The 24,165-nt window shown below is 44.8% G+C and overlaps 7 protein-coding genes across 7 annotated transcripts; 3 read left to right on the plus strand and 4 right to left on the minus strand.

Moving 5' to 3' along the window:
• Window positions 1-277: 277 nt before the first annotated feature.
• On the minus strand, window positions 278-2,622 carry SS1G_12347 (anthranilate synthase; the record flags this gene model as incomplete). Its single annotated transcript, XM_001587267.1, has 2 exons — window positions 278-2,252; window positions 2,303-2,622. 2 exons carry the CDS (start codon window positions 2,620-2,622, stop codon window positions 278-280), a joined length of 2,295 nt encoding a protein of 764 aa, XP_001587317.1.
• A 627-nt stretch (window positions 2,623-3,249) lies between these two features.
• Window positions 3,250-9,017, plus strand: SS1G_12348 (hypothetical protein; the record flags this gene model as incomplete). Its single annotated transcript, XM_001587268.1, has 5 exons — window positions 3,250-3,320; window positions 3,377-3,849; window positions 3,952-4,289; window positions 4,343-7,582; window positions 7,629-9,017. The coding sequence occupies 5 exons, from the start codon at window positions 3,250-3,252 to the stop codon at window positions 9,015-9,017; spliced, it is 5,511 nt and encodes a 1,836-aa protein (XP_001587318.1).
• A 423-nt stretch (window positions 9,018-9,440) lies between these two features.
• Window positions 9,441-10,306, minus strand: SS1G_12349 (hypothetical protein; the record flags this gene model as incomplete). The annotated part of the gene is made up of 3 exons (XM_001587269.1): window positions 9,441-9,635; window positions 10,151-10,220; window positions 10,299-10,306. 3 exons carry the CDS (start codon window positions 10,304-10,306, stop codon window positions 9,441-9,443), a joined length of 273 nt encoding a protein of 90 aa, XP_001587319.1.
• Window positions 10,307-12,291: 1,985 nt separating this feature from the next.
• Window positions 12,292-15,324, plus strand: SS1G_12350 (hypothetical protein; the record flags this gene model as incomplete). The annotated part of the gene is made up of 3 exons (XM_001587270.1): window positions 12,292-12,493; window positions 13,063-13,218; window positions 13,277-15,324. The coding sequence occupies 3 exons, from the start codon at window positions 12,292-12,294 to the stop codon at window positions 15,322-15,324; spliced, it is 2,406 nt and encodes an 801-aa protein (XP_001587320.1).
• Window positions 15,325-18,375: 3,051 nt separating this feature from the next.
• SS1G_12351 (predicted protein) lies at window positions 18,376-20,751 on the plus strand (the record flags this gene model as incomplete). The annotated part of the gene is made up of 2 exons (XM_001587271.1): window positions 18,376-19,252; window positions 19,400-20,751. 2 exons carry the CDS (start codon window positions 18,376-18,378, stop codon window positions 20,749-20,751), a joined length of 2,229 nt encoding a protein of 742 aa, XP_001587321.1.
• A 1,107-nt stretch (window positions 20,752-21,858) lies between these two features.
• On the minus strand, window positions 21,859-22,426 carry SS1G_12352 (hypothetical protein; the record flags this gene model as incomplete). The annotated part of the gene is made up of 2 exons (XM_001587272.1): window positions 21,859-21,978; window positions 22,121-22,426. 2 exons carry the CDS (start codon window positions 22,424-22,426, stop codon window positions 21,859-21,861), a joined length of 426 nt encoding a protein of 141 aa, XP_001587322.1.
• A 1,164-nt stretch (window positions 22,427-23,590) lies between these two features.
• On the minus strand, window positions 23,591-23,800 carry SS1G_12353 (predicted protein; the record flags this gene model as incomplete). Its single annotated transcript, XM_001587273.1, has 1 exon — window positions 23,591-23,800. One exon carries the CDS (start codon window positions 23,798-23,800, stop codon window positions 23,591-23,593), a length of 210 nt encoding a protein of 69 aa, XP_001587323.1.
• Between the last annotated feature and the right edge of the window lie 365 nt (window positions 23,801-24,165).

The raw sequence follows: 24,165 nt of genomic DNA on the forward strand, positions 1-24,165 counted from the left end.
AAATGGAGGCTTTCGGCGTTAAATATATCCAATTGTCAAAAGTGAGAACGTTCTCGGTTGGGGTTGAGTCAAATAGGGGAGCAACCGATGTTGGTGTGGGGGTTGTGAAAAGTGTCAATGCAACTCCAAGCAGCCACCATTTCCAAGGTGAAAAGCAACATTGTTGGAAATAGTACGTCCGGCAACAGATCCTGCGTTTAATAGATCGACTTTTCTTAAAGACTAGTCATTAATCATTATCTACTACCCAAGATCATTCTATACTCTTCGACCCTGTCTATCTAACGCTCTTTGCTTCCTTAATGAAAGCTTTGATCCTCTCAATACTCTGAGCGCCATTTTCCTCTACGCCGCTACTAACGTCGACACCGATGATCCGATCACCTACATCACCCACTGATCGCACAGCTTCTGCCACGTTTTCGTGATTCAATCCGCCAGCAAGAATGACTCTGAGACCTTGATCTTTTGTCAACGTAGCCTGTACCTCTGTCACGTCCAATTTTTGTCCAGAGCCCCCTGATGCCGAGTCTAGCAGAGGAATGGTATGGTAACCTCTTCTTCCGAGACCAGCCTGACCAGGTTTGAAGCTTCGGATGACAGGAACTGGTATTAAATTTGCCCATTCCAATGGTTCCTCACCGTGCAGCTGCACTATATCTAAATCATATGCCTTCTGCAGCTCCAAAACCTCTTCTAGAGGTTGGTTTTGGAAAACGCCGACTAACAAAGGCCGATGACTCGAAACATTCGATGCTGCATTAGCGAAGAAATCCGATGCTTGGTTACTCACTCGGTCACCAACGACCGTCCCAGTCGTCTGCTGTGCTTGATGAACAGCCCTAGAAATAGCAATTGCATCTTTGTACGGAACATGTCGACCTCTACCAGGGACAAGAATCATCCCGATCAAATCCGCACCAGCTTTTATAGCTTCTGTTGCAGTCTCAGGATTTCTTGTTCCACAAATCTTCACAAGTAAGCTACCACTTGCAGATTTGTTGAGGATACTTGAACCTCCAAGTAGTTCCCGAATGAAAAGAGCTGTATCTTTGGCTCGCATGAGCGCCTCGCCCACAAGAACTGCACCTACACCATTCTTCTGGTATGCTTCTACATCTTTGGGACCGGAAATACCACTAAGAGCGCATACGATAGTTTCTTTCGGAACTTGGTTGAGGAGACGACTTGTAGTATCAAGATCTACTTCAAAACTTGTCAAATTCCGGTTGTTCACACCAATGACTTTTGCACCAAGGTTGACAGCTATGGTCATTTCTTCTGGTGTATTTACTTCCACTAACGGCTCCATTCCAAGCGAGACGGAATAATGATACAAGCGTGTCAAAGTTTCTTCATCTAGCATCTTGACGATAAGTAAAACGGTATCGGCACCAGCTAATCTAGCTTCTAATATTTGGTACTCTTCGAAGATGAATTCTTTCCGTAAAACAGCAGGCCGATTTGGCATGCCTTCAAGAGCCTGTCGTACAGCTCGCAAATCGTCAATGCTTCCCTTGAACCACTCGGGCTCTGTCAAAACGGAAATCACACTTGCACCAGCTAGAGCATAGGTTCTAGCTTGAGCTGGAGCACATGCAGATAAAGAGATGACACCCTTTGAGGGAGATGCTCGTTTGATTTCGGCCATGAGTGACAACGGAAATGGTGATTTGCGGAGACGTTGAACAAAGGGAACAAGAGGAGGAGCGATGTCGAGCTCATAAGCGGCTTGGAGATCTGAGGGTCGTTGGGATGAAACTTCTTTTTGTGCAGAAACTGCGGCCTTGCGATGCGCGAAAATTTTATCCAATATATTCTCTTTCTTGGTACTAGTAGAAACCGACTTGGAGACTGGCACCACACTCTCCGCATCCTCTTTTTGTAAACGTTCATTCTCTACCCAGGTGCCACCCCGCATCTTCAAGAAGTTCCTGAGCATGACTCGGCCTTCAGCAGTCAAGATACTCTCAGGGTGGAATTGTACAGCTTCTAAGACGTATTCTTTATGTCTAATGCCCATTATTACACCTTTTCCTCCACCAACGTCGGCCTCGATCCAGGATGATACCTCCAGACATTCGGGCATAGTTGGATGTGTGCCAGCAAGGGAATGATATCGTGTAACCGGTAAGTCTTGCGGTAGACTTGCATATAATCCTTTCGAGTCGTGTCGCAGTGGCGACGTTTTGCCGTGCAAGATTTCTCCCGCAAATATAACCTCTCCTCCATATACGTCCAATATGCACTGTCTGGGTATATGTTCAGTAATGGCTCACTCAATTATTTGCCCATTACTCACTGTCCCATGCAGACTCCAAACACAGGTATCTTGCCTGCGAAGTATTTAATAGCATCTCTACTAACCCCAGAGTCTGTTTTTGGATGACCTGGACCTGGACTTATCACCAATTGAGTAGGGTTGAGGGCAATAAGATCCTCGACGCTAAGTTCATCGTTTCGGTAGACGGTTACTGTTGCACCTTCAAGAACGAGGTATTGGTAAACATTCCAGGAGAATGAGTCGAAGTTATCGATCAGAATCACATTTGAAGCAGAGGGAAGCGGGGGAGCTGGCTCGGGCTGGTGGGGAGAATAATCGATTAAGTCTGCGGAAGGCATTCTGAAACTCCTTTCCTCTTTCTTATATCTGAACAGATGAATGAGTGTGATATAGTATAGATGATAAAGAAAGAGGCAGTTTTATGGCAAAGGAGGGAAGGTTCGTTATGTTGTATTTTCTTTGTGATATTGGGTGTTCGTGAGTCAAAGGAAGGTTCCTCTTTTTTTTGGATGTGGATGTGGATGTGGATTTGATGATAGTGGGGAGAATACATGCAGTAGGTAAGACTTACCTAGGTAGGTACTAGTAATTACTAGTAGTTCCTAGTAGGTGTTGAGTGCTAAGGTAAGATAAATAAATAAATAGTGCCTCTGCTCTATCTCTCCGTAATCTCTAGGGTGGTTGAACCCTGTAAAAATAAAATAAAAAGCTTCACCTGAAAGGCTGAAATCGCCAAATCCGCAATCTACTCTAGCGAATGAAGAAAGTTGATCGTGACAAGGCGCGTCAACCAAAATCTTTAACTACCTAGGTAAACAAAACGGTCTCACTTTATTGATTGTTTATTTTGTATCTCTCGCAAAAGAAGACGCTAGGTAAATCAATCGAGACTCAGTTTTCTCATGCTTTATGCTTCGAACAGCACTTTACCACAAATCTTGGCTCATTGAGCTTAGGTAGGAGATATGGTCCCAGTCGCAGAGGCTAGCTATTTTCCTGATCTGGGTAAATGTTTGAAAGGAGAAGAAATATTGATGTGAGTGAAGCTTCATGAAATTGAGCTCCATCTACATCCTACTAATATGTTTATAGCTCTTGGGAGACGGCCTTCTTTGCTCTCTTGAACATTCAAGAAAGCGGAGCCCGATCTACACTTGAGAAATTCTTCAAAGAGTCCAGAGTATTATCTTTACTTGCCAATCCTGTCGATGTCTTTCCGGAGCCCACCACTAAGACCAAATCCGAATTCCAATCCAAGCTTAGTCCGATCAACGCCGACCATTCCTCCGCAGAGTATGACGTTAAGAAGGTATCCGAAGATGCACTATGGTTGAGTGGGACAGCTAAAATCGACGAGGTTTCCGCTCTACGAATAGTCGTTCAAGAACATCAGTCGCGGGCATATGCGCAACTTTTGGGAAAACTCTCCGAGGAAGAATTGATCAGTCTCCAGGATGCCTTTGGCAACAAAAGATCTACAAATTTACTCTCCGCTGGATCACTTATTGGCACAAGTGCGGAGGTTGCGCCAACAGAAGAGGAAAGCCAGGGGAACCGACGCGTGCGTATGCTGAGCATTTATCTTTCAGAAAGACGCTTTTTTTGGAAATGTCTCACGCTGATAATCCAACGACCTCGACTTTCACCGACGCCGCGTTCCTCACCAGGCGATTGGTACGAGGGTCTGCATACAGAAGTTTTAGGCAGGTGGAAGAGCTTGGGTGCCTCCCCGCATCGTATGGTGGAACTGGTTCAAACTATCGATGCGGGACTTACAAAACTGTTCAACGAGAGGGGTAGTGAATGGTCCTTGGAGGGTGACGGACGTGATGACCTCGAGCTTGAATGGGCAAGCAATCAGATTGTTGAGGCAACGCACATGATGGAGACAATATTCTATTATATATTTTCCTCTGATACTGCGCTTGAAATTTCCCACTCAGATCTTGTACTTGAATGGTTTACCTTTGTTAGCAAGTTCAAATTTCTGGACGAGGTGGGCATGGTACGTTTATTACCCATCTTTCTTATGTGCTACTTACTGACTAAACATTACAGCTTCATCCAACTCTTCAGGCCGTGGCTGTGCCCTTGCAGACTATCACCGCCATTATAAGCGCCGCCATACTTAACGTCGATAGCTGTTTGATATTCCTGGAGAAACCTTCTAAAGATTTAGCTCCCGCTGATTTGGCTGAGGGTCCAAATAAACCATGGTTGTTGAACCAAGCTGTAATCGTTAAACTACATCAAATACTCACAGATGCAGCCTCCACAAGTTATATGACCGCTGGCCCGGCAGTCCTCGCATGGAGCGTTATTCTAAAACACATCAAAGTCCGTGTCGCTGTTCGAGAGAGACTCCAGCGTCGACGACATGAGGGCCTCTGTGATGACGATGAAGATATTGATGAACCATTGCCAATTGGAACAGAACCTATCCTTGCCCCAGATGCTTATGAAGAGGTGCTGAAACAAATTAAAATCACGGATGAGCTCGTTGATTATCTAGCTTTAAGCGCTGTCAACGAGAGTCGCGTGTTCGAAGTTCTTGCAAACATTTCAAGAACGCTTGGCGATAACTACGAGGCACCTTTCCTGCCACAACTTGGTTCAAGCTTGAGAATCGCGATACTGGAGCTCATGAAGGCAAGTGCGCCCGATATTGGTTACAATGGCCCAACACTGCAAACCATTCTTTCTGTTGTAGATGGTGGACAGCAGTACTGGGATTTCGTTGATCTACGAAATGCTGAAAGCGAGTTTGAGCCTATCACCTATTTCGTCACAGACGTTGGCTTGGTTCGTGAGTTCTGGCAAAATGCTAGTATGCGTTATCCTTGGGAAGCTTCTCCCTTTCAAAACCTCGTTCACTCTCTGGCATATTTGCACGTTGTTGACGGAGGTACTCATGAGTCAATATTCTCATTGCTAGACTCTCGATCGACCTTCACATACCCATTACCATATCAGTTCGTAGATTATGAAACGATCCAGGAGGAAGATAACAACAATTCTGTTCAGCTGACTAGCGATCTTCCGATGTTTGAGCCCCGAGGGCGCGGGAACAATAAAAGGCTTCTGATAGGAAATGGAAACCAAGGACAGGCACTGGCGTTGGCAGCAGCCAATGGGGACCTACGTATTCCAGCGGGAACAGCTGGTGTTATGATAGTTGAAAACGATCCGAAAGTGGTTTACCTAACCTACGCTTATCGTGGTATGAGGTATTTTGGGAAGTTGTTAGAAACATATTTGGTAGCGGGGGAAGAATATGACGCTATTACCGGTATGGAAACGGACGCTGAGACTGTAGCTGACATTATTGGAACATTTGCGACGGGGCTCCTCGCCTTATCCAGGTCGGGAAAAGAGGCGCATGAAATCCAAAATGATGCTACGGAATTCTTCCAGACTGCTAGTTCGGCGTTGAATCGGAACAGAGATATTACACTTGTAATATCTGCTATCTTCGAGCAAGAGTTGCAGAGGCAATCGAGCGAATCTAGCACTGATGCATCGCTCGACATTTTGATCAGTTGCGTACAATATTTGCATGCGTTGCTCCTTTTTTCGCCTGGAAGAGTCTGGCCTCTTATTGGACGTAGTGGTCTTCTATTCAACGATCGTGGTGATGGTGGTAAACTTTCCAATATCGTCGGAAGAATTGAAGTTATATCGGGGAGATACACATTCCTCGTATCATGCACTCGACTCTTTGAGGCGCTGGTCAATGACTTCGCAGTAAATGCTATCGCGAGGAACCGCAAGACAACCACGGCCTCAGCTCGATTTAGCCAGGTCCAGGAACACAATGTTCGAGTTGCCGATAAAGTCCTCTCCGAGGTTCTCCTCTACTTTACTCGATACCTGACGGAGGTACTGGAAAGTTCATACACATGGCAGTTTGATTTACCAGGCGAACAACTCCAGCTCACATGTACCATAATGTCTTCCTTTGATAAAATGCTTACCTATGCCTTTGGGATCCAAGGTGATCCAGAAGAACAACCACAGTCGGACTCTCGTCCAAAGTCAGAGATCGGCAGGGATCCCAAAGAGCATGTGGTTTCCCCTGTTCCAATTATGGGGGCGTTAAGGCCAGCTGCCATGCACATCGTTGATAGCTTTTTGTCCAAGTCCTCTGGCCCTATGAAGTTTGGACCAATTCTTCGGACCTTGTTCTATGGCTTCAATACTCGTCCCACTACGCTGTATGCAAATCGAACACGGCTAGTGACTGAGGGTGTAAAATCAGCACTTCAATTTTCCAGAAAACTTCTTCGGATTAGTGCATTATTAGAAAAACCATCACACTTGGAGACACAGCTATTCACCGCTGCACCTCTCATCGCGAGACTTTATGCTGTAAATGATAGCTATCGCACACCCGTCATAAAGTTGTTTGAAGCGATGATAGTCAGCGCTTCGAGTAGCACCTCGGAGCCTCCTTCACTTCTAGGTTACCTTGGTGCGAAGACTTCGAAGAATTTCCTTAACGTCGTGTCGGACCTGGATACCCCTTTAATTAGAGATGAAAATGTTGGATCAATATGGCATTTCCTGTCAATGATAATGAGCAGTCGGCAGCAATGGTTTGCAAATTATGTTCTCACAGGTAAGACACCAAGAGATGCGTTAAAGAAGAAGAAACCAGAGGCTACCGTATCTTCATTACCGAAACCCCTACTTCTCACGGCTCTTGACAATCTCTCACAAATCGGAGATATTCCGGATTCGGAGGCTTTGATGATGTTAGAATTCGTCTCTTTGGCACAAAACTTTTGGCCTTGGACCATGTACGAGCTGGGAAATAGCACAGGCTTCATTACTTATCTCTCTAACTACATAAAGACCTTAAAACCGATTCAAGTTTCGTCTAGAAGCGAGCCAGCAATCAAGGCTTGTTATCGTACTCGAATTGCGGCATACATTGCAGAAATTCTTGCTATGCACCTCTTTCATTCTAGACAAACTGGCAAACCTTCAATTGCCAAAGATCTTATGCCAAACCTAGACTATTACTACGAAAATGCGGGAGGCCTTCCGACCTACAATGCATCTCTCCATGGCAATCTCAAGCAAAATTTCGATTCCAAGTATGCTAGATCTAGTCTTCAGAGTTTCAAGAAAACGGATCTGGAGGACCGCAAATTTGGGGAGAACTACTTTTACGATCTACAAATACTTGACCAAATGCTCCATTCCGACGTAGCTTGGACAGGGCGCAGAAATGACGGGTATAAGTTCGAACTCGCGAGTGCTAACATCAACTTATCATTGGTTGATGCTCAGGTGGTAAGTAAGCGAATCTTGAATTCCAGTTTCGATCTAACAACTTTAGGCTCTTTTAAACGCCTGGAAGATTCTTGCTGTTGAGCTAAGTAGCAACATAACCAAGGAATCTGGCCAACAAGAGACCCTTGTTGATGCTGCTCTCAAGTGCCTTGCCTCAAATGCGCAGAGCCCACAAGCAGAAAAATTATATTCTCGATTACTCCGAACACGGGCAGACTTTGCCCTTGTTGCCTGTCAACGATTGATAGAAGTAAACCCAAGAAGCTCTAAAATGAAGGGCCTACTAAAGATAATCTGGGAGACAATCCGGAGTTTAGATAAAAACTTTGAGCTTGCAATTGCAACTGGGGATGGACCGTATTATAGACTACTCCTCAAAATCTTATTCCTGGCTCTGCGAGTCCATGCCGAAGATAATAATCAGGGGGGTATTGAACTCAGAGCATCGACACGAAAACAAAAAGTGGAATCGGAATCACCAGCAGACATTTATATGGTCGTCGATATTGTAGAGCGTGTAGTTGCCGGGGGCTTGCTTGACCTGGCTCATATCATTCACGAAAACCATGAAGAGTCATCCCCAGAAGACATCGCGCTCGTTACGGGCATTCTGCAAGCCAGTCTTCGGATACCTGGCATCGAATTTCACCACGCACAAATCGTGACTCTCATGGCAAATTGCAACACTCCTCGTTTAGCTACTACACTATTTTCTTGGTCTGACCAAATCGCAATAAATGGCGATCCTATCTATGGTGAGCTGAGCATCCTCTTCCTCTTAGAACTCTCAAGTATGGCCACCATGGCCGAACAGCTAGCCGTTGATGGCGTCCTTGGCCAGGTCAGCTCCGCAAGCATAACCACTTATCTCCGTCGCGGCAATGTTTCTCCGTTCGCTGATGGTGCTGGTATCCAACGCTGTTACAACATTTGGGTCCGCGGTATTCTTCCTTTAATTCTGAATCTTCTTCATTCAGTCGGCGCATCCATCGCTACAGAAGTTGCGCTCTTCATGAACCAATTTCCCCATCTCCTTGCTCAATCTGCAGCCGCTTTCGACGCACCTGAGTCCTCACGGACGACCTCGATATCACAACCAAGACACATGTGTTTATCAATGGCCTCAGAAGTTCACTCGATAGCTCTTATTGTCTATATTCTCAATGGGTTTAGAGAACAGCTGCTAGGAATCCAAGTTGTCCCGGGGGTAAATTGGGATCTTGGCGCAGTAGCGGAGAATGTAGAATTTTGGCTGGGCAGTCGAGCAGTATTAAGAGAGAGGATTGTCCCCATGGGTGATAAGGAATTGGAGTGGAGAGGGAAGAAGATACAATCTGGAAAGGCAGGAGCCTTGGGCTGCTTGGATCGGCTAGAGGAGAAAGTGGTTATTGAAATGATGGGGGTTAGAGATGTGATTACTGGGGGCGATCCCTGAGTGGAAAAGGAAGGACGGAATGGGTGTAAATGATGGATGAGTTGTGGCGTTCGTTCTGCTTTGGGGGAGATAAACTGAATGCTAGAACATGCATAATTATTTTTTTGTATCAATGGCAGGAAGGATCAGGATACGAAGCCTCGAGTCAGAAAGCTTTTTGCTTGGAAAAATGATATTCGTTAAAAGTTCAGGGGAACATTTCCGTCTAATTTGAGGGCAATTCGGAGTCTTTTCCATCATGTAGTATCCACACATATCTTCCCTTGGAAGGATACTGTTTCGTCATGTGTAATGCAGCATTTATTTTCATATCAATCCTTCCCTCTGGCATCGACATCGAAAATTTTTCTCAAATATTTATCTTACAACCCCAATTTTCACCGCACCTTCCACTATTATACCTCGACAAACCATAGACCACATCTATCTCGACCCAGGAGGAGGTTGACTCATCATCTGTGCCTGTTGTTCCTGGAATCTCTGACCGATTCTCTCACTCCCCGCCATAAACTTCTGTACACATCGAGAGACGCAACCGCTTTCACGCGCAATGAGGGACTTGGTGGTGAAATCGTCGACGCAGGCATCGAAGCAGTGGGTAACTAGGTTGGAGAACATCTGTGTGGTGGAAAAGAGTTGTTAGTTGGTCTTTGAGTTGGAAAAGTCGAAGCAAGGCCATGGGAAAGAAGTGCAGAATTATAGCAGGTATGGGGACTGCTTAATATATGGGCAGTTTGAGAATATAGTGTCTGAATACCGCCAGAACATCCCGTGCAGCCATATACATAACAATGTAGGTTCCTAAACACCATATGATTTGCACAAAGATTTGGAAGCCCAATGAGAGCTGCAACGGTTGGTCCAGTGGGCAAGTGAATTAAGATTTAAAGATGACAGATTGGGTGGCGCTACCAGGCTGGCAGGAATAAGGAAAGATATTTGGTAGAACATGGTGAAATATACCAGCCATCCGAACAAAGTAGAATTTTGGATCTCCCCCGCGGACACATGAAGTGCGGTGCGGGGTGTAATGGCCCGTCCTCCCATTGTCTCTAGTACATTTTCCAGCTTGGAATATTGGAAGATTTTGCAGTTGAGCGAGGGAAATGACAATACATAGAATATCGACTTACGCCCATGAACTCTTTCATTTGCTTCCTTTCCATGCGGCTTTGGAATTCTCTTTGCTCGGCGGGGGTAAGTCTGTTTGGTTATCGTTAGCAAATCCGAGTTGAAATCCTTATGATAGCCAGATAGATAGAAAGTAGCTAGGTAACCAACCCGTCCATGATGATGATTTTGAGTACGTGTGAGAAGTACTGATAAAAAGACTTGTCGAGGCTGATGAGGCTGATAAACTTTTCTATGTGTTCCTGGATGGAAGCTACCCATCCAAATTGAATTTTACCAAGGTAAATAAATGACTGGAGCTTATGTCATTGGTCCGTTTACCTATCGGGATCATGATAGCTTTTATCCGATGTGGATTGGCCCCTGCACAAAGGTTTCTTTATTCCATCGATGTTACCGTACTCTGTGTCTGTGTACAGACAGAACAAACACAGGAAAGAAAAGGAAAGGAAAGGAGAATAATAAACAATAAACAGAAATAGCATCATGTATTTTCATTTGACTAACGGTCGCAGGGAGCCAACCTTAGTTTCTTTAGCCAAATCGCTTCTGAGGGACATATTACTTCTTTCTCCCGGTAACTTCAAGATCATCCTCTGGAGAAACGTAGATAAAGGTTCACTATCCACTATCCTTCCTATAGCTACTCGCATGCCTGAAGCAAACACTGGAACATTGCGCATTACATTCCAAATTGGTGCATGAGAGTACAATGCGAAAGGACCAAGCAATTCTGTCAGTAGGTAGCCTATGATATTGTTTCTCTTCAATGGCTACTAGGGACTGGGTAGCTAGGTAGTTGACTTCAACTCTGCCCCGCCTGAAACTACAGAACTCACAAGTACCAAGCACACCAGTATCAATTAGTATCGGAACTCCTATATGTCGCCTACATCAAGGGATTCGTCCTAGATTTACCAATCACTTGTTTTCGTCGCTCTGGATATGACTTGGAGCAATATCAATCGTGTTTTGCCAACTCATGTATTGACATTTTTCATAGGTATCTAGAAAATGATCAAATATTTCATCTAATTATAGATGCACTAGCCATGAGTCCATGACCACCCCCCTTCCCCCTTCAATGAGACCTGGAGACCTGAAGACCTGGAGACCATCAGCCAAAAAGTCCAGATCCTGTTCGGTACCTAACCTTCTCTAAACAGGGCGAATCATTGGTAGATCAATTAGCACTTGGTTTTTTCAAGGAGTATTGATTATGATTTTATTTTCTAAGAATACTAGGTATATATATATATTGAGATAAAACTTGAAAGTAACCTCATAAGAAGATGATTCCCGTTGTCAATCTTTGGGTTGTACGCAGTAATCTGAACTCGGATTTGAGCTTATGATCGATTGCCTTGTATAAATGTCAAGACTTAGCACAATAGTAGGCTCGAGCCAAAAAAAAAAAAAATGAACAAAACCCTGAAGTCTGGTGTCTGATGTCTGATGTCCTCTCTTGAAATGTTGTCCTCTCCTTCTTTTTCATGGTCAGCAGGGCAAATTTAACTGAAAGCTTGCTACACCACTATAGACACACACTACTGTACACTCAAATGTACTGTGCTGCACTGCACTTTTAGCGTCATTCGTTAAGTTTCTACAGTCCGAACTCTTTCACCTCAAATCAACAACCACCTTTCCTAGACATTTTCAACAATTACCAGCAACTTTACAGAAATATTGTCCCGCAGGACTTGATTGTTTTGCTCACAACTTGTCCCTCCAATTTCGACCTTAACTACTATTGCTTTCGCCGAACTCGAATTCCTCCAATATCTATCGACTGTACTTGCTCAAGACCTGGTCGCGTCGCAAGTGGGAATAAGCCCCTCCAGCAACACATCCCCCACAGACAATCATTGTACCCACATGAACAATATCTACCATTGCTGTCGCATGCATCCTCATTCTCGACTGCGACTGATCGGAACCTCATTAGAAGATTCTCTATATCGCTTGGCACATTCGGATCAACAGTATACATAGTTCCACTGACTGCGAAAAGTGAACTTTGCTGCCTGTGTCTTTTCTCAGAAGAGTTGGACCTCTTGGTCCTTTGCGACGTCCATTTTCGCCGGAGGTACCATTCATATATCATCTGGACGATTAGCAGACCTAATCGAACAGCTCCAATATGTTGTCTGATCATCCTACCTCTTCAACTACACAACAGCCCTTTTCGAGCCCTCAGCTAGCGCCCATACAACAAGCATCGCCCCCAACAAAGCAGAGTTTAAAGAGCTGGTGGAAAACGTTTAGGCCTCCTGCAAAGACTCAGGAATCAGGCACTGGTGAGGACCCCCTAAATTTCCTTTTGTTGAGAGCCCAGAAAAATAGTAAGGATCTGGGACATGCTTTCCATATAATTTTGTTTCCCATCTGCCAAGAAATTTATACCGTCTATTCAAGGAGAACCCGGTGGACAGCGTTACATCCATAGTATTTGGTATTCCAGAAATTGCAACGGACACCAGGTCAAAAGCAGAAGAAGCGTCAACAACGGCATAACCGAATTCCACATTTTCAACAATACACAGTCTCTTCAAGGGTATATGTCTGGTAGTGTGGTTTATCCATCACCTTCCAGTGTAGTATCTGGGGAAAAACATTTTTGGACCATTCTCAACCCACTTCCAACTGTGAAACTATTCAAACACAGCCAACCAGTGGCATGAGACGAAGAAGGAGAAGCTCTCTCAGCAGGAATCCTTTGAAGGATATAGCAGCTAAGCAGCGCTCCAAAATCCGTATCCATAACTACCATTGAAATCATACAAACACGCAAATCACCCCTCAAAGCCGAAGTCAGCAATTGTTGAATTTCCGTCGCTATCGTCACATCAAATTCTTATTTTTTGAAATCGGGTAGCAGTGGCAAAATCAAAACTGACAAAAGAAAATCCAGAATCCCAACCAACAGGTATATTTGGGGTACCTTTGCGCCAGAGCATTGCATATGCAAATGTGGCTATTTCCCTTGTCGATGCCGAAGGGCAGAGCTACATATATGGTTATGTACCAATAGTGGTTGCAAAGTGTGGAGTTTACTTGAAAGAGAAAGGTGAGTTTTGTGCCTTGAAGTTTTATCCTTATACTTTGCTAATGGCTAAACCGAACAGCAACCAATGTTGAGGGAATCTTCCGGCTAAGTGGCTCGGAAAAGCGCATCAAAGAATTGAAAACCATCTTCGATTCTCCTGATCGATATGGGAAAGGTCTTGATTGGGCTGGGTACACAGTTCATGATGCGGCAAACGTTTTACGGAGATATCTTAATTTACTACCAGAACCAATTGTTCCGCTTGATCTATATTCTCGATTTAGAGAGCCTTTAAGAGGTCATACTATGGCAGCAGTTGGCGACAGTGATGGGAGCCCGCAATTTTCCGATAATTTCGATGTTAATAAGGCCATAATCACTTATCAGCAACTCATTACCGAATTACCTCCATTGAACCGCCAGCTACTGTTATACATCCTTGATCTATTGGCAGTGTTTGCCTCAAAATCCGATGAAAATCGAATGACAGCCGTCAACCTCGCAGCCATCTTCCAACCTGGTATGCTTTCACATCCTGAACACGATATGGCACCTGCAGAGTATCGTCTTAGTCAAGACGTACTAATTTTCTTGATTGAGAATCAAGATCATTTCCTAATTGGTATGAGAGGCACGGCAGCGGACGAGCAAACTCTGAATGAGGTTGAAAACGGCGGTACCCCTCCTCCAGGAACTCCTACCACACCTGGTAGATCGAAGGGCACAATTGGTAGATCCGCCTCAAATGCCAGCGCAGGAGCTGATAGTGTGCGCAAGTTTGGTGGCATTCGACGTAACGTGTCTGTCTCCTCTCATCATTCACGGCAGTCAAATGGTGCACCTAGTCCGGCAAGCCCAGCTTATGGTGTTACGCTCACTTCTTCACCTAGTGGGGGCATCCATCGAAGCAATACTGTACCTTCTAAAAAGTCCCCTGGATTACCATCGTCTCGAATGAATAAAAACTCAGGGCCACCCTCACCAACCCCGGCAGGGTTAACAACCAACCGTTCTAACCGACCCCGAGCTCTTTCACCCGGACTCCCTCCATCTTCTGCCCACCTGTTACCATCGTCTCCGGGCTTAGCACTCAATACCGCTACTGAATCAAGCCTTGCCGATACAGCTCATACCGTGACCAGTCAAGAGCGGCTGATCCCCGAATCTAACGAGCGCTCTTCTGAAGTCTCTACTCCCTCTAGAATTGTCTCAAACCTGTTCCAGCGATCGCCAACAGATGGTGCCGACAAGCGACAGCCTAACAAACTAAGGAAAAAGCGTCTTCCAGGAAGCTCAAATCCTAGCGCTCAGAGTTCGACGAATTCTTTGGATGGGCGCTCATCATCAGTTTCGCCAGGCCTTCATGCATCTCGCGTCAATCCGGACCACTCGGATCATCCGCGCCTGGAAAACCTTTCAGCTTTAAACCCAATATTATCCAACACCCAAGCTACACCCCCTGCTACGGAGACTCCGCGGGCCGAACAACCTGCCCATTTTACGCCGATGCGACCAGAGGATCCACACCATCCGTCCGATAGGACACTAAGGCCTGTTATATCTCCTGTGTCCTCCTTACATTCCCATTCATCTTTCAACGATCAATCAGATCTTGATCACGGGGAAGATCCAGCTCTCGCTGAAGCGAGAGAAAAACGTACGTTGTGGCGTATGTCGCGGCGTCGGGATGACTCGAATACACTTGGAGCTGCACTCAGTCCAAAGAAAAACGGGTCGGATAGCGGTGCTGGTGCAAGTTCAAGTTCTGTAGGCAGCTCAGGCCGACCTCGAAAGAGTTTCACTGGCGATACTGTGCCTGTGACCAGCGACTCAGGGTTCCCCAGCGCTCATATCTATTCTAGCAATGAAAGTGGATCTATGGCGCTTGAGGAGAGGAAGGGGCCTTTAGGGTGGATCAAGAGCAAGATGCGTGAAAAGCGGGATGAAAGCAGGGAAAAGGAGGCCGAGCGTGAGCGAAATAAGAGTCCACCCGGTGACCGACCAAGCAACATCAGCTCTTCGGCCCTAGCACCACGACGGAAGAGTGCAGACATTAATAGAGGAGAAGAACCTGAACACGTCAACGGCCATGAGCACACACTCCCTCGCCTCAATAATAATCCATAATGAGACAGCGAGGCTGTTGTCAGATGATTTCACAGCACATTTTCGTTAACATGGAACCAAAACTAGGACAGCTCTGAAATGCCTGTTACCTATTGGTATATATAGATTGGGGGTCCCAGATCATAACGCCATTTTCTTCCCGCCTTCTGTTGTATGCGTGTATTTAGTTCTTTTGTGTTTGCGAAGCCAAGGGGGACCCGTCTTAACGACTATCGAAGGATTTTAAATGGACGATTTGTGGCGGTTCGAGATGTGGAATTCGGATTTGGTATGTGTTTGGGCGCACTGCCTCGTGGAATCAAGGATTTGTTATCCTGTCACGGAGATTTCCTCCCTTCCGCGTCATATAGAAGGATGGTATAAAGAAGAAAGGAGAAAAGGTATAAATGAGACTGCCATGAATTCGATGATCTGATGAATTACTGGCGTTGGGAAAGGAGTTTATGTGTCATGAATGCTTTTACGAAAAACAAAAATGAATTGGGATTTAAACTTCTGGGCTTTTTGGGAGTGGGACAGGTTCTCATAGGGTCATTAGGGCGGGGATGAGACGAAGAATCCAACGACAATTGGTTTAATATGACTCTTATGATTGGGATGGCTCGGACGAAGGATGGGTTGGGTTGGGTTGGGTTCGGGAAAGAATGGATAGGGAATCACAAATATAAGGAAGTGGGAAGATGAACAGAGACCTTTACGCTCTACCCTTTTTTGGTGTTAAGTTTGTCCGTTTGGTGGTGGTGATAAGAGACGAAGAGGGTGATATTGCGGAGACTAAGATGGGACGAGACGTTCGATTCTTTTGTATGTATTTTTGAAATAGTTGTGAATGGGTAAATGGAACGATCGGGGCTTCTTATATATACTTGATGGCTCTGAGACCCCTTTTTTGGTGAAATGTTGTATGCTTGCAGAATCGTCATGGGTGAATGCTGCCTGAAGGATGCTGCACGTACTCTTCTCTGTGGCAAATCCAGCAAGAACAAGATGGGAGAAAATATTTGAGAAGGGTAAGTAACGAATGACGATTCGGCGAAGAGATTTGTATTCCTCGGGTTAGTAGTGACGGGGGGGGAGACACCAACCTCGAAAATACCAAAGGTGGAGTATTTGATGGATAGGAAGAGATCTAAGAGGTTCGAGACTTGGGGATAAATGTCTTGCATGCACAGCCGCGTCGCCCTCTCCGTTTTGAATACGGGGCTAAGGGCTTGAAGAGGCTTGTGGGAAAAGTTCACGGGAACGAATGTTTGGTTTGGTTTTGGGGGACTAGCGATTTGCTGCAATGATATCTATAAAGGCGGATGGGTCTCTTAAATATGGATCATCGATAATGGCGTAGTGAGTGAGTGGTGACAGGATGAGTTCTTGACGCGATGGATTTTTCATATGCACAACACAGACGAACCGGGGATCTCGAGCCGGATACGAAGGTTGGGATGCTTTTCGTTTCTGGTTGGACGACGACTTACGAGGGGGGCGAACTTTTCTTTCACCTAAGGATAACCTTCCTCCGTATTGAGGGCTGAGAGAAGTCTTCGCTCGTAGGTTGGTGGGAATCATGTCATAGCGACTACGAAGCAGTTTCGACATTGAGATTTGAGACATTTGACAACATGGACCCCTCTCGGTCGACGGTAGGGTATAACGGGTGTACTTTGGCACAGAACATGCACTAGAAGGAATCTTTCATTCGGGAAGAAAACTTGAGTCAACAAGTGAACAGTCAATGCATCGATTGTTAATTAGTAATTACTGTGCAGTGTGTGCATACTTTCATGTCTGCATACTGCATCTCTTAGCTTTAGCCTCGTATTATTATTATTTTTTTCAGAAAGATCATCGCCATCACATGTACCGGTAAATCAATAAGAAACGTATAATGTCTCCGAATCTTCTCGTTATCGCTTCGTAAGATCTTGCATCCTCGGTCGATTTACATTTATTGTCTCACCCACGACTTTCATTCCTCCCTATCTTTAGTTTACGTTTTTTTACTTCACGTACGGATAAGTTAAAGGTACAACCACGGACAAGATATTACACAAGGACCAATTTCATTGAAGAAAGGTATGTTGAGATACAACGTTTCCTTCAATACCACTCCGTACCATTTTATACTACATTTTGCATCCCCTCAAACCCTCGACCTCGAAAGTTAACTCCTTGGAGATCTCTTTCACGAATCCACAGGAGGAACAGTTCCTTGTTCGCGAGACTTGCTTTGGGCCTTTTGACTCCCTTTCTTTTCAGCATGTTCCCTGGATATTACCCTATATCCTTGCGATGCATCACTCAAAAAATAATGCTTGTTTCCCTTTCCAAGCCCACAGCCCGAGGTTCTCGCAGCACATTTTATTATTTTGCCATTTTTTAGCATCTAATTCAGGCACAGCTGGGGCTTTCATCATCGCGACTGGAACCCGCAGCCGCAGTACTTTCTAGTGAAGAATAAACTAAAAGAAAAAAATTGGAGGAGTAGGTAGGTAATCAATCAATCTATCACTGAAGCATTACCCCCATGCTCTTCCCCCGGGTCTTTCCTTCCTTTCTCCGCATTAATATCGTCCGTACGTTTAATACAGTACGTACTCATGGCAAAACATAAAAGTCCATAAAAACTACCTAGCAGCTACCTAGTATTTATTCATAGCTACTGCTGACAGTTACTAGCTAGCTACCCAGCCACACACAGCATAAAGGCAAGTGATGCCCTGGTGAAAAATAAAGGCTAGAACCTTTTGATCTCCTTTCTTGTCTTGTTTCAATCCTCAACCCTCATGCTCTCACTCTTTCTCTAACAATCAATCGCTCTATCGTCCTTCATAATAATTCTTGTCATACATTCAATTGTCTGACAATTCAATCACCATCATCCTTCGTTTTTCCTCTCTTGCTCGCTCTCTTCATTCGTTCTACCTTGAGTGGCATTGCAGCACACTACTGCACCTCATTTACAGGCTTATACATAGCTGCATTGACATTCACCTAATTCCCTAATACAATCCTTGGGTTTTGTTCTTTTGACTAAGATAACTTGGTCAAGCAATCATGAGTTCAGCCGCTAATGGACGGAAGATCCAAGACCTTGAGCAAAAGCTCGGCTTAAGTATCAACAGTTCCTTGATGAGCAAGACCGATTACTTCCCCAACGAGAAGCAAGATATCGAAGCGGATAAACCTCGAAAGTCGGACATGATGCCTTCAATTCGTCAATTCCTCCTAACTCTTATGGTCGTTTCCCTCCTCACCATCACAATCGTTTCTGCCACGACGACGAACCGGAATCCAGGAAATGTCTCGCCTCCTTGTATGGAGGATCAACAAGCTTTCAGGGAATTGTTGGATACTATTGAGCCTGCCATGCTGCATGATGTGCTCCATCAACACATGACAGAGAAATATCAACATGGTGTATACGAAGATGATAAGGAAGCTATGCAGGCTGTGTACAGGCAGGAACCCGGGGTCGCACACGCCTTGGTTGAGGCAGCAAAGGCAAATGCTATGGTTGAATTGGCCAAGAGACAGGTTGGCTCGAACTCGACGACTACCCAGGCTCAGAGTACGACATCGAGCGCCACTTTGACTACTCTCACTTCCCAGCCGGCCACAACCTCCCCTTCCTCAACTTCGGTTTCGGTAGCTCCATCTTCTACATCTGTTGTATCAACTAGCACCTCGGAGAGAACACCTGCAACGACCTCTGCCACCACTCAAGCAGTTTCCCCAACCACAGCTCCAAGTTCGACAAGTGCTCAAATTTCCACATCATCCTCCCGAGCTGCCACAACTGACGAAACTACATCATCGCAAGTAGTACCAACAACGACAACTACACCAGTTGCAACGTCTACGACAACTACACCAGTCGCAACGCCTACAACAACTACACCAGTCTCGACGCCTACGACAACTACAAGGCCGGGTATGTTCAAAAGCGGGTCGACCCTGCATTCTTTTTCTCCCACTTCCACTTCTGCTTTTACGTTTCTCAGCTTTTTTTTTGTGAATTCAACTATTTCTGCTTCCTTTGCTACTGTAACACCTTACGATTCCACGACTTCGACCGTAGGTTCTCACCCTGCCACGTCGATGTCTTTGGGATCAAGTTCCACGGTATCGTCTGCGGTTCACATACCTGCAAGTTCAATGATATCCTTGGGAGGTCTCTCTGTGATTCTTAATGCCATGATTTCTAGTTCTACTCATTTTGGATACCCTTCTAGCGCTGTTTCTGTTCTTGATCTCAGTTCTACTGGACGCCCTTCTATGACTGTGGCTGTCTTTGGTTCCAGTTCTCCTGAATACCCTTCTACGGCTGCATCTGTTTTTGGTTCTAGTCATAGTTCTAGTTCTAGTTCTAGCTCCGTTGGATATCCTTCCACAGCTGTGTCATTCTTGGGTTCCAGTTCTGTTGGACATCATACTTCTTCATCAATTTGCGTGTCTGTTTTGGACTCTAGTTCTATTGGATATCATACTCCTTCATCAATTTCCGTGTCTGGTTTAAGTTCTGGTTCCGGAAAGTATAGAACTTCCTTGGCTATAACATCCACTTCTAGTGTCCTTGGATATGACAATCTTTCCGTTGTCTTGCTGCTACCTATTTCCACTCCCATTCGATCTCAGGACAGCTTTGCAACCTCAATTTCTAGTACTCTCGTCAATATTCCCAGCAATGTTTTTTCTTCATCGTTTTCTGGCTTAGACTTATACTCGGATTCAGGATCGACTGCTACCTCTACATCTCGATCTCGGACCTCTGCATCAGCTCAAGTCGCTACACCTACAACGGGAGCGTCCACCACCACCTCTCAAGCTTCTGAAGCAACATCAAGTACTATTGCTCCTGTCTCCGTTACTACAGGAGCTTCTACAAGTGAGGCCCCCCTATCTACCGGGGAGTCGACTTCTCAGGCCACTGCCTCTGGAGCTTCTACAAGTGAGGTCCCCCTTCCTACCTGGGAGTCGACTTCTCAGGCCACTGCCTCTGGAGCCACTACCTTGGCTGGTGCCTCAAGTTTTTCTGCAGAGGTTTCCGGTTCTGATGTTTTGTCTACATTAGCTAGTTCTGCGAGCACTACTGTTACTGGCTCTACTTCTATCGTGGTTGTTACGTCAAGATCTACTAACATGGCTGAATCTACAGCTTCTCCCGCAGACGATACTCCTACAAAAGCCACTGTGACAACCAGCAGCAGCACATCGACGCGAGTCTTCACTACAACCTTACCCAATGGCTCCCTTTCCACAGTCACAGCTGTCACAGTAGTCCCTGCTGTAGTCACTGGCGGATCGTCCGGTGGATCCTCCACCACCTCATCTGGAAAAGCATCATTGCAAACCAACAGTGCCGGAAAGAACAATATGGGAATCAACATGGTTCTGGGTGCATTCGGAATGGTGGTGATCGGTGCATTATAGGCTAAAACGTCAGGACGAACACATCGAATTAGAATTCTTTTGATATTTACACAATTGCATACCGTTCGGTGTCAGGTTTCTACGGTCACAGATTTTATTCAACTATCAGTCGCTCATTCTTACGACCGTAACGACTTGGCACGAGTTTATCATCACTCTTTTATTAACGGACTTTGGATTGGCGCATAGATTGGAATAGCTCCATCATGGGGCATGTGCTTTGCTTCGCATCATTTCTGGGAAAAATTGGTTAGGAACTGAACAGTGTTATACTTTACATGGAAGACTCGTGGATATGGATTATTGATAGTGGACAAAATTAATGTATGTTAATACGATGGAATAGCAAACTGGACTTATAGTGGTGAAGGGGTTTTGGAAAAACGATAATGCACCCAAGTACACCTTCAAAACTAGTACCGCTTTGTGTTTAACGCTCAATCGTTAAGTGTGAATAGTTATACGTGCCCGCGAATTCTTCATCGTTTTCCATTGCTCAAAATTTTCGGGATTTCCTAGTTCCAAACTGTTTTGCCAAGTCGTTTAGAGCCTCCTAAGTCTCGCAAGAATTGTTCGTTCAATGTTTTCGATATTTTTGTTTACTTTACGCGACCACCAGTCATCTCGGTGCGCCTCTGTACCAAATTCTTTCATGGCCCCTCGAAACCGCTCCTGTGTCAAGAGCGCATCACTCATCGTTAAATCATCAATACTTTATTTTCCAGTCTGGCGGCGGCCACGTCCAACAGCCACAGAGAAAAATGGCTCACGCAGTAAGCTATGAAGCAGATGTCCATGTACCCCATTAATTGTGACTCGTAGGTCGACTTTACAATAAAATGATATTCGTTAATCTGGTATATCCATTTACGTCTCGTGCGCTCCTCATCATTCCCACCTGTGCCATAGCGGCCATTAAACCATACCGTAAATTGTATTCGGGGGTCCTCGAACCACACGTTCCTTGTAATATTCTTTCTGGCATTCACAGATTCGAAGTGAAAAAAATCGTATAATCCGCTGAAATGCATCCATCCTATTATAAACTCCCCGAACGCCTGCTGTCCCTGAAACGTAATCCACACACTCCTGGTTCCTGAAGTCCGATCATCCAGGTCCAATTTTGGGCATGTCATGATGTTCACTCAGTGTACTTAGATATCTATTTAATTCCTCCACTCGCTCTTTATGTGTCTTTACCCCTTCACGTTTGAGTCGGTCGTTTAACTATGGTGGAAATATCGTTAGTATTTATTTCTCTGTGGATACCATGATTCCTGACTGCCATTGTTCCTGATCAGGCATGAAGTAAATGTTTGATGGGGCAAACTTGGAAGGTGGTTGGGAAAGAATGGAAGAAATAACACACCCTCCTTCTCCTCATCTCCTCGTGCGCTCGCTCCGATGCCGTTTTCCCAGATTGATCGCGCGGATCCAATTCCTTTAAGTGGTCTCCACTCACTCCCATTGACCCATCTTCTCCAGAGCCCTTCATTTCTAGGTTATCTTCATCCTTCAAGGCTTTCTGTAAAGATGTTTCGGATTCGGCGGTCGAGGTAGATGTCGTTGTGCTTGTGTTATTCTTCTTCTTTTTCTTTTTCTTGGTAACACCAGCGCCAGTACTAACGCCTTTTAGTTTCAGGCCGCCGCCTGTGGAGGAATAATCACCGGACATGTTTGACGGGTCGATGGTCCGTTTGGGAGATGATGGAGAAGGAATTTGTTAATGGGATTCTAGAATTCAAGGTTCGGGCGGAAATACCTAAGGCCGGGTGTGGGGCCAAAAGTTTGAGTGAAAGTGAAACATAATGAACGAAGATATACTCGTATATACTCCATCGAGTATATCACAGATGACATTTATTAGAAGCTTGGGTAAGTAGGCATCGGTAGAGAAAGTTCTTGCTGTTGTAAGGAAAAGATCATATCTTTATCCTTACGGGCTTGTTTGTTTATTTGGTTGTTTGTTCGAGGAATTCGAATACACCCAACTTATTTGATAGTTTACTTCCTTCTGTGCGGAGTAGTTCTAAAGCATGGTCTTCTCCTGTTATTAGCACTTGTCCTATTTGTATCATTTTTCAAGCAAAATCAGAAATAATCATATCCTAAACACTTCTTGTGAGCCCTGCCTGGATGAGTTGTCAAGTAAGAATTCTGGAATCTACTCGCCGCACACCGTAACATTTTGTAACAAAATCCTGTCACGATTCACCATCATGTGGGACAAGTAGGGATCACGTGATGGAGCCTCCAGGAGCATAGGCTCCTCCAGGCTCCTGGAAAGGACCAGTATATAAACATTTATTATTTTCATAGTATAAGAGCTTCGTGCTCAACTTAGTTATCAATTAGTCTACCTACATTCTACTTGATCTAGTAACGAATTCACTTCCAAGTGAATACCAGTGATAAAAGCCTTAACCCACAACTACCAACCCGACGAGACCTCAGGCAGCCGCTGCCTCCAGTACAGTATCGTTACAAATCCCTGCAAAAACTACAATTTCTCATATAAAATTAAATATCAAATAACTTTTTGAATATTCTATCAAATCAATTGAAATCTTCAAATATAATAATTAACTAGAAAAAGAAGAAAATTTTACAATTTATTTTTAAAATCTCGTTTATATAATGTGACGGAAAAGTCGTAAACGGAGTCAATTCAATCACTTAGAATCTAAAACTAAAGAACTGTTACGTAGTAACAGTCAACCTGTCCATATGAGCTTAGACCCCGTGGAAAAGCAAACCGATTCGCATACAATTTTGTATGGTAATCGGTTCGTAGAGTCTCCCCACCTTCAGCAAGCACAGACATATAGTCTGATCCAAGTCACGTGATGGACCCTGCATATTCAGGGATACGAATCGTAGGTCCATACGAATCGTAGGTCCATACGAATCGTAGGTCCATACGAATCGTAGGTCCATACGAATCGAAGGTCCACAAACTCTCAGGATTCAAGAGATCCAATGGAGGACGAAGGTCTATATAATCAGGATGGTTTCCTTTGTGTAGAGCTTCGTGCTCAAGATCAATCATTTAGTATACTCTACTATTAGTTACGAATTGCATATCATTATTGTCATTACTTAAGTCCCTGCTTGACGCCTAGTTATAAACCACCTCGAGAGCCTGGAGCACTTCCACGTGATCTAGACGGCAAACCTCGTAACAAGAACTAAGAAGATTCTAAGTAAGAAGGTCTTTATATACAGGGCTAGTGCACGTGAGCCACTAGTGGGATAACAACCGTCACGTAACATATAATGCCTTTCCTATACAAAATAAATGAAAATTTTAAACATTTTATAATTTTATTGTTACGAGGGTAGCCGTCTAGATCACGTGGAAGTGCTCTAGGCTCGAGGTAGGTTTATAACTAGGCGTCAAGTAGGGACTTAAAG

This window comes from Sclerotinia sclerotiorum, genomic scaffold (assembly GCF_000146945.2).
Source record: "Sclerotinia sclerotiorum 1980 UF-70 scaffold_19 genomic scaffold, whole genome shotgun sequence".
NCBI classification, from domain to species: domain Eukaryota; kingdom Fungi; phylum Ascomycota; class Leotiomycetes; order Helotiales; family Sclerotiniaceae; genus Sclerotinia; species Sclerotinia sclerotiorum.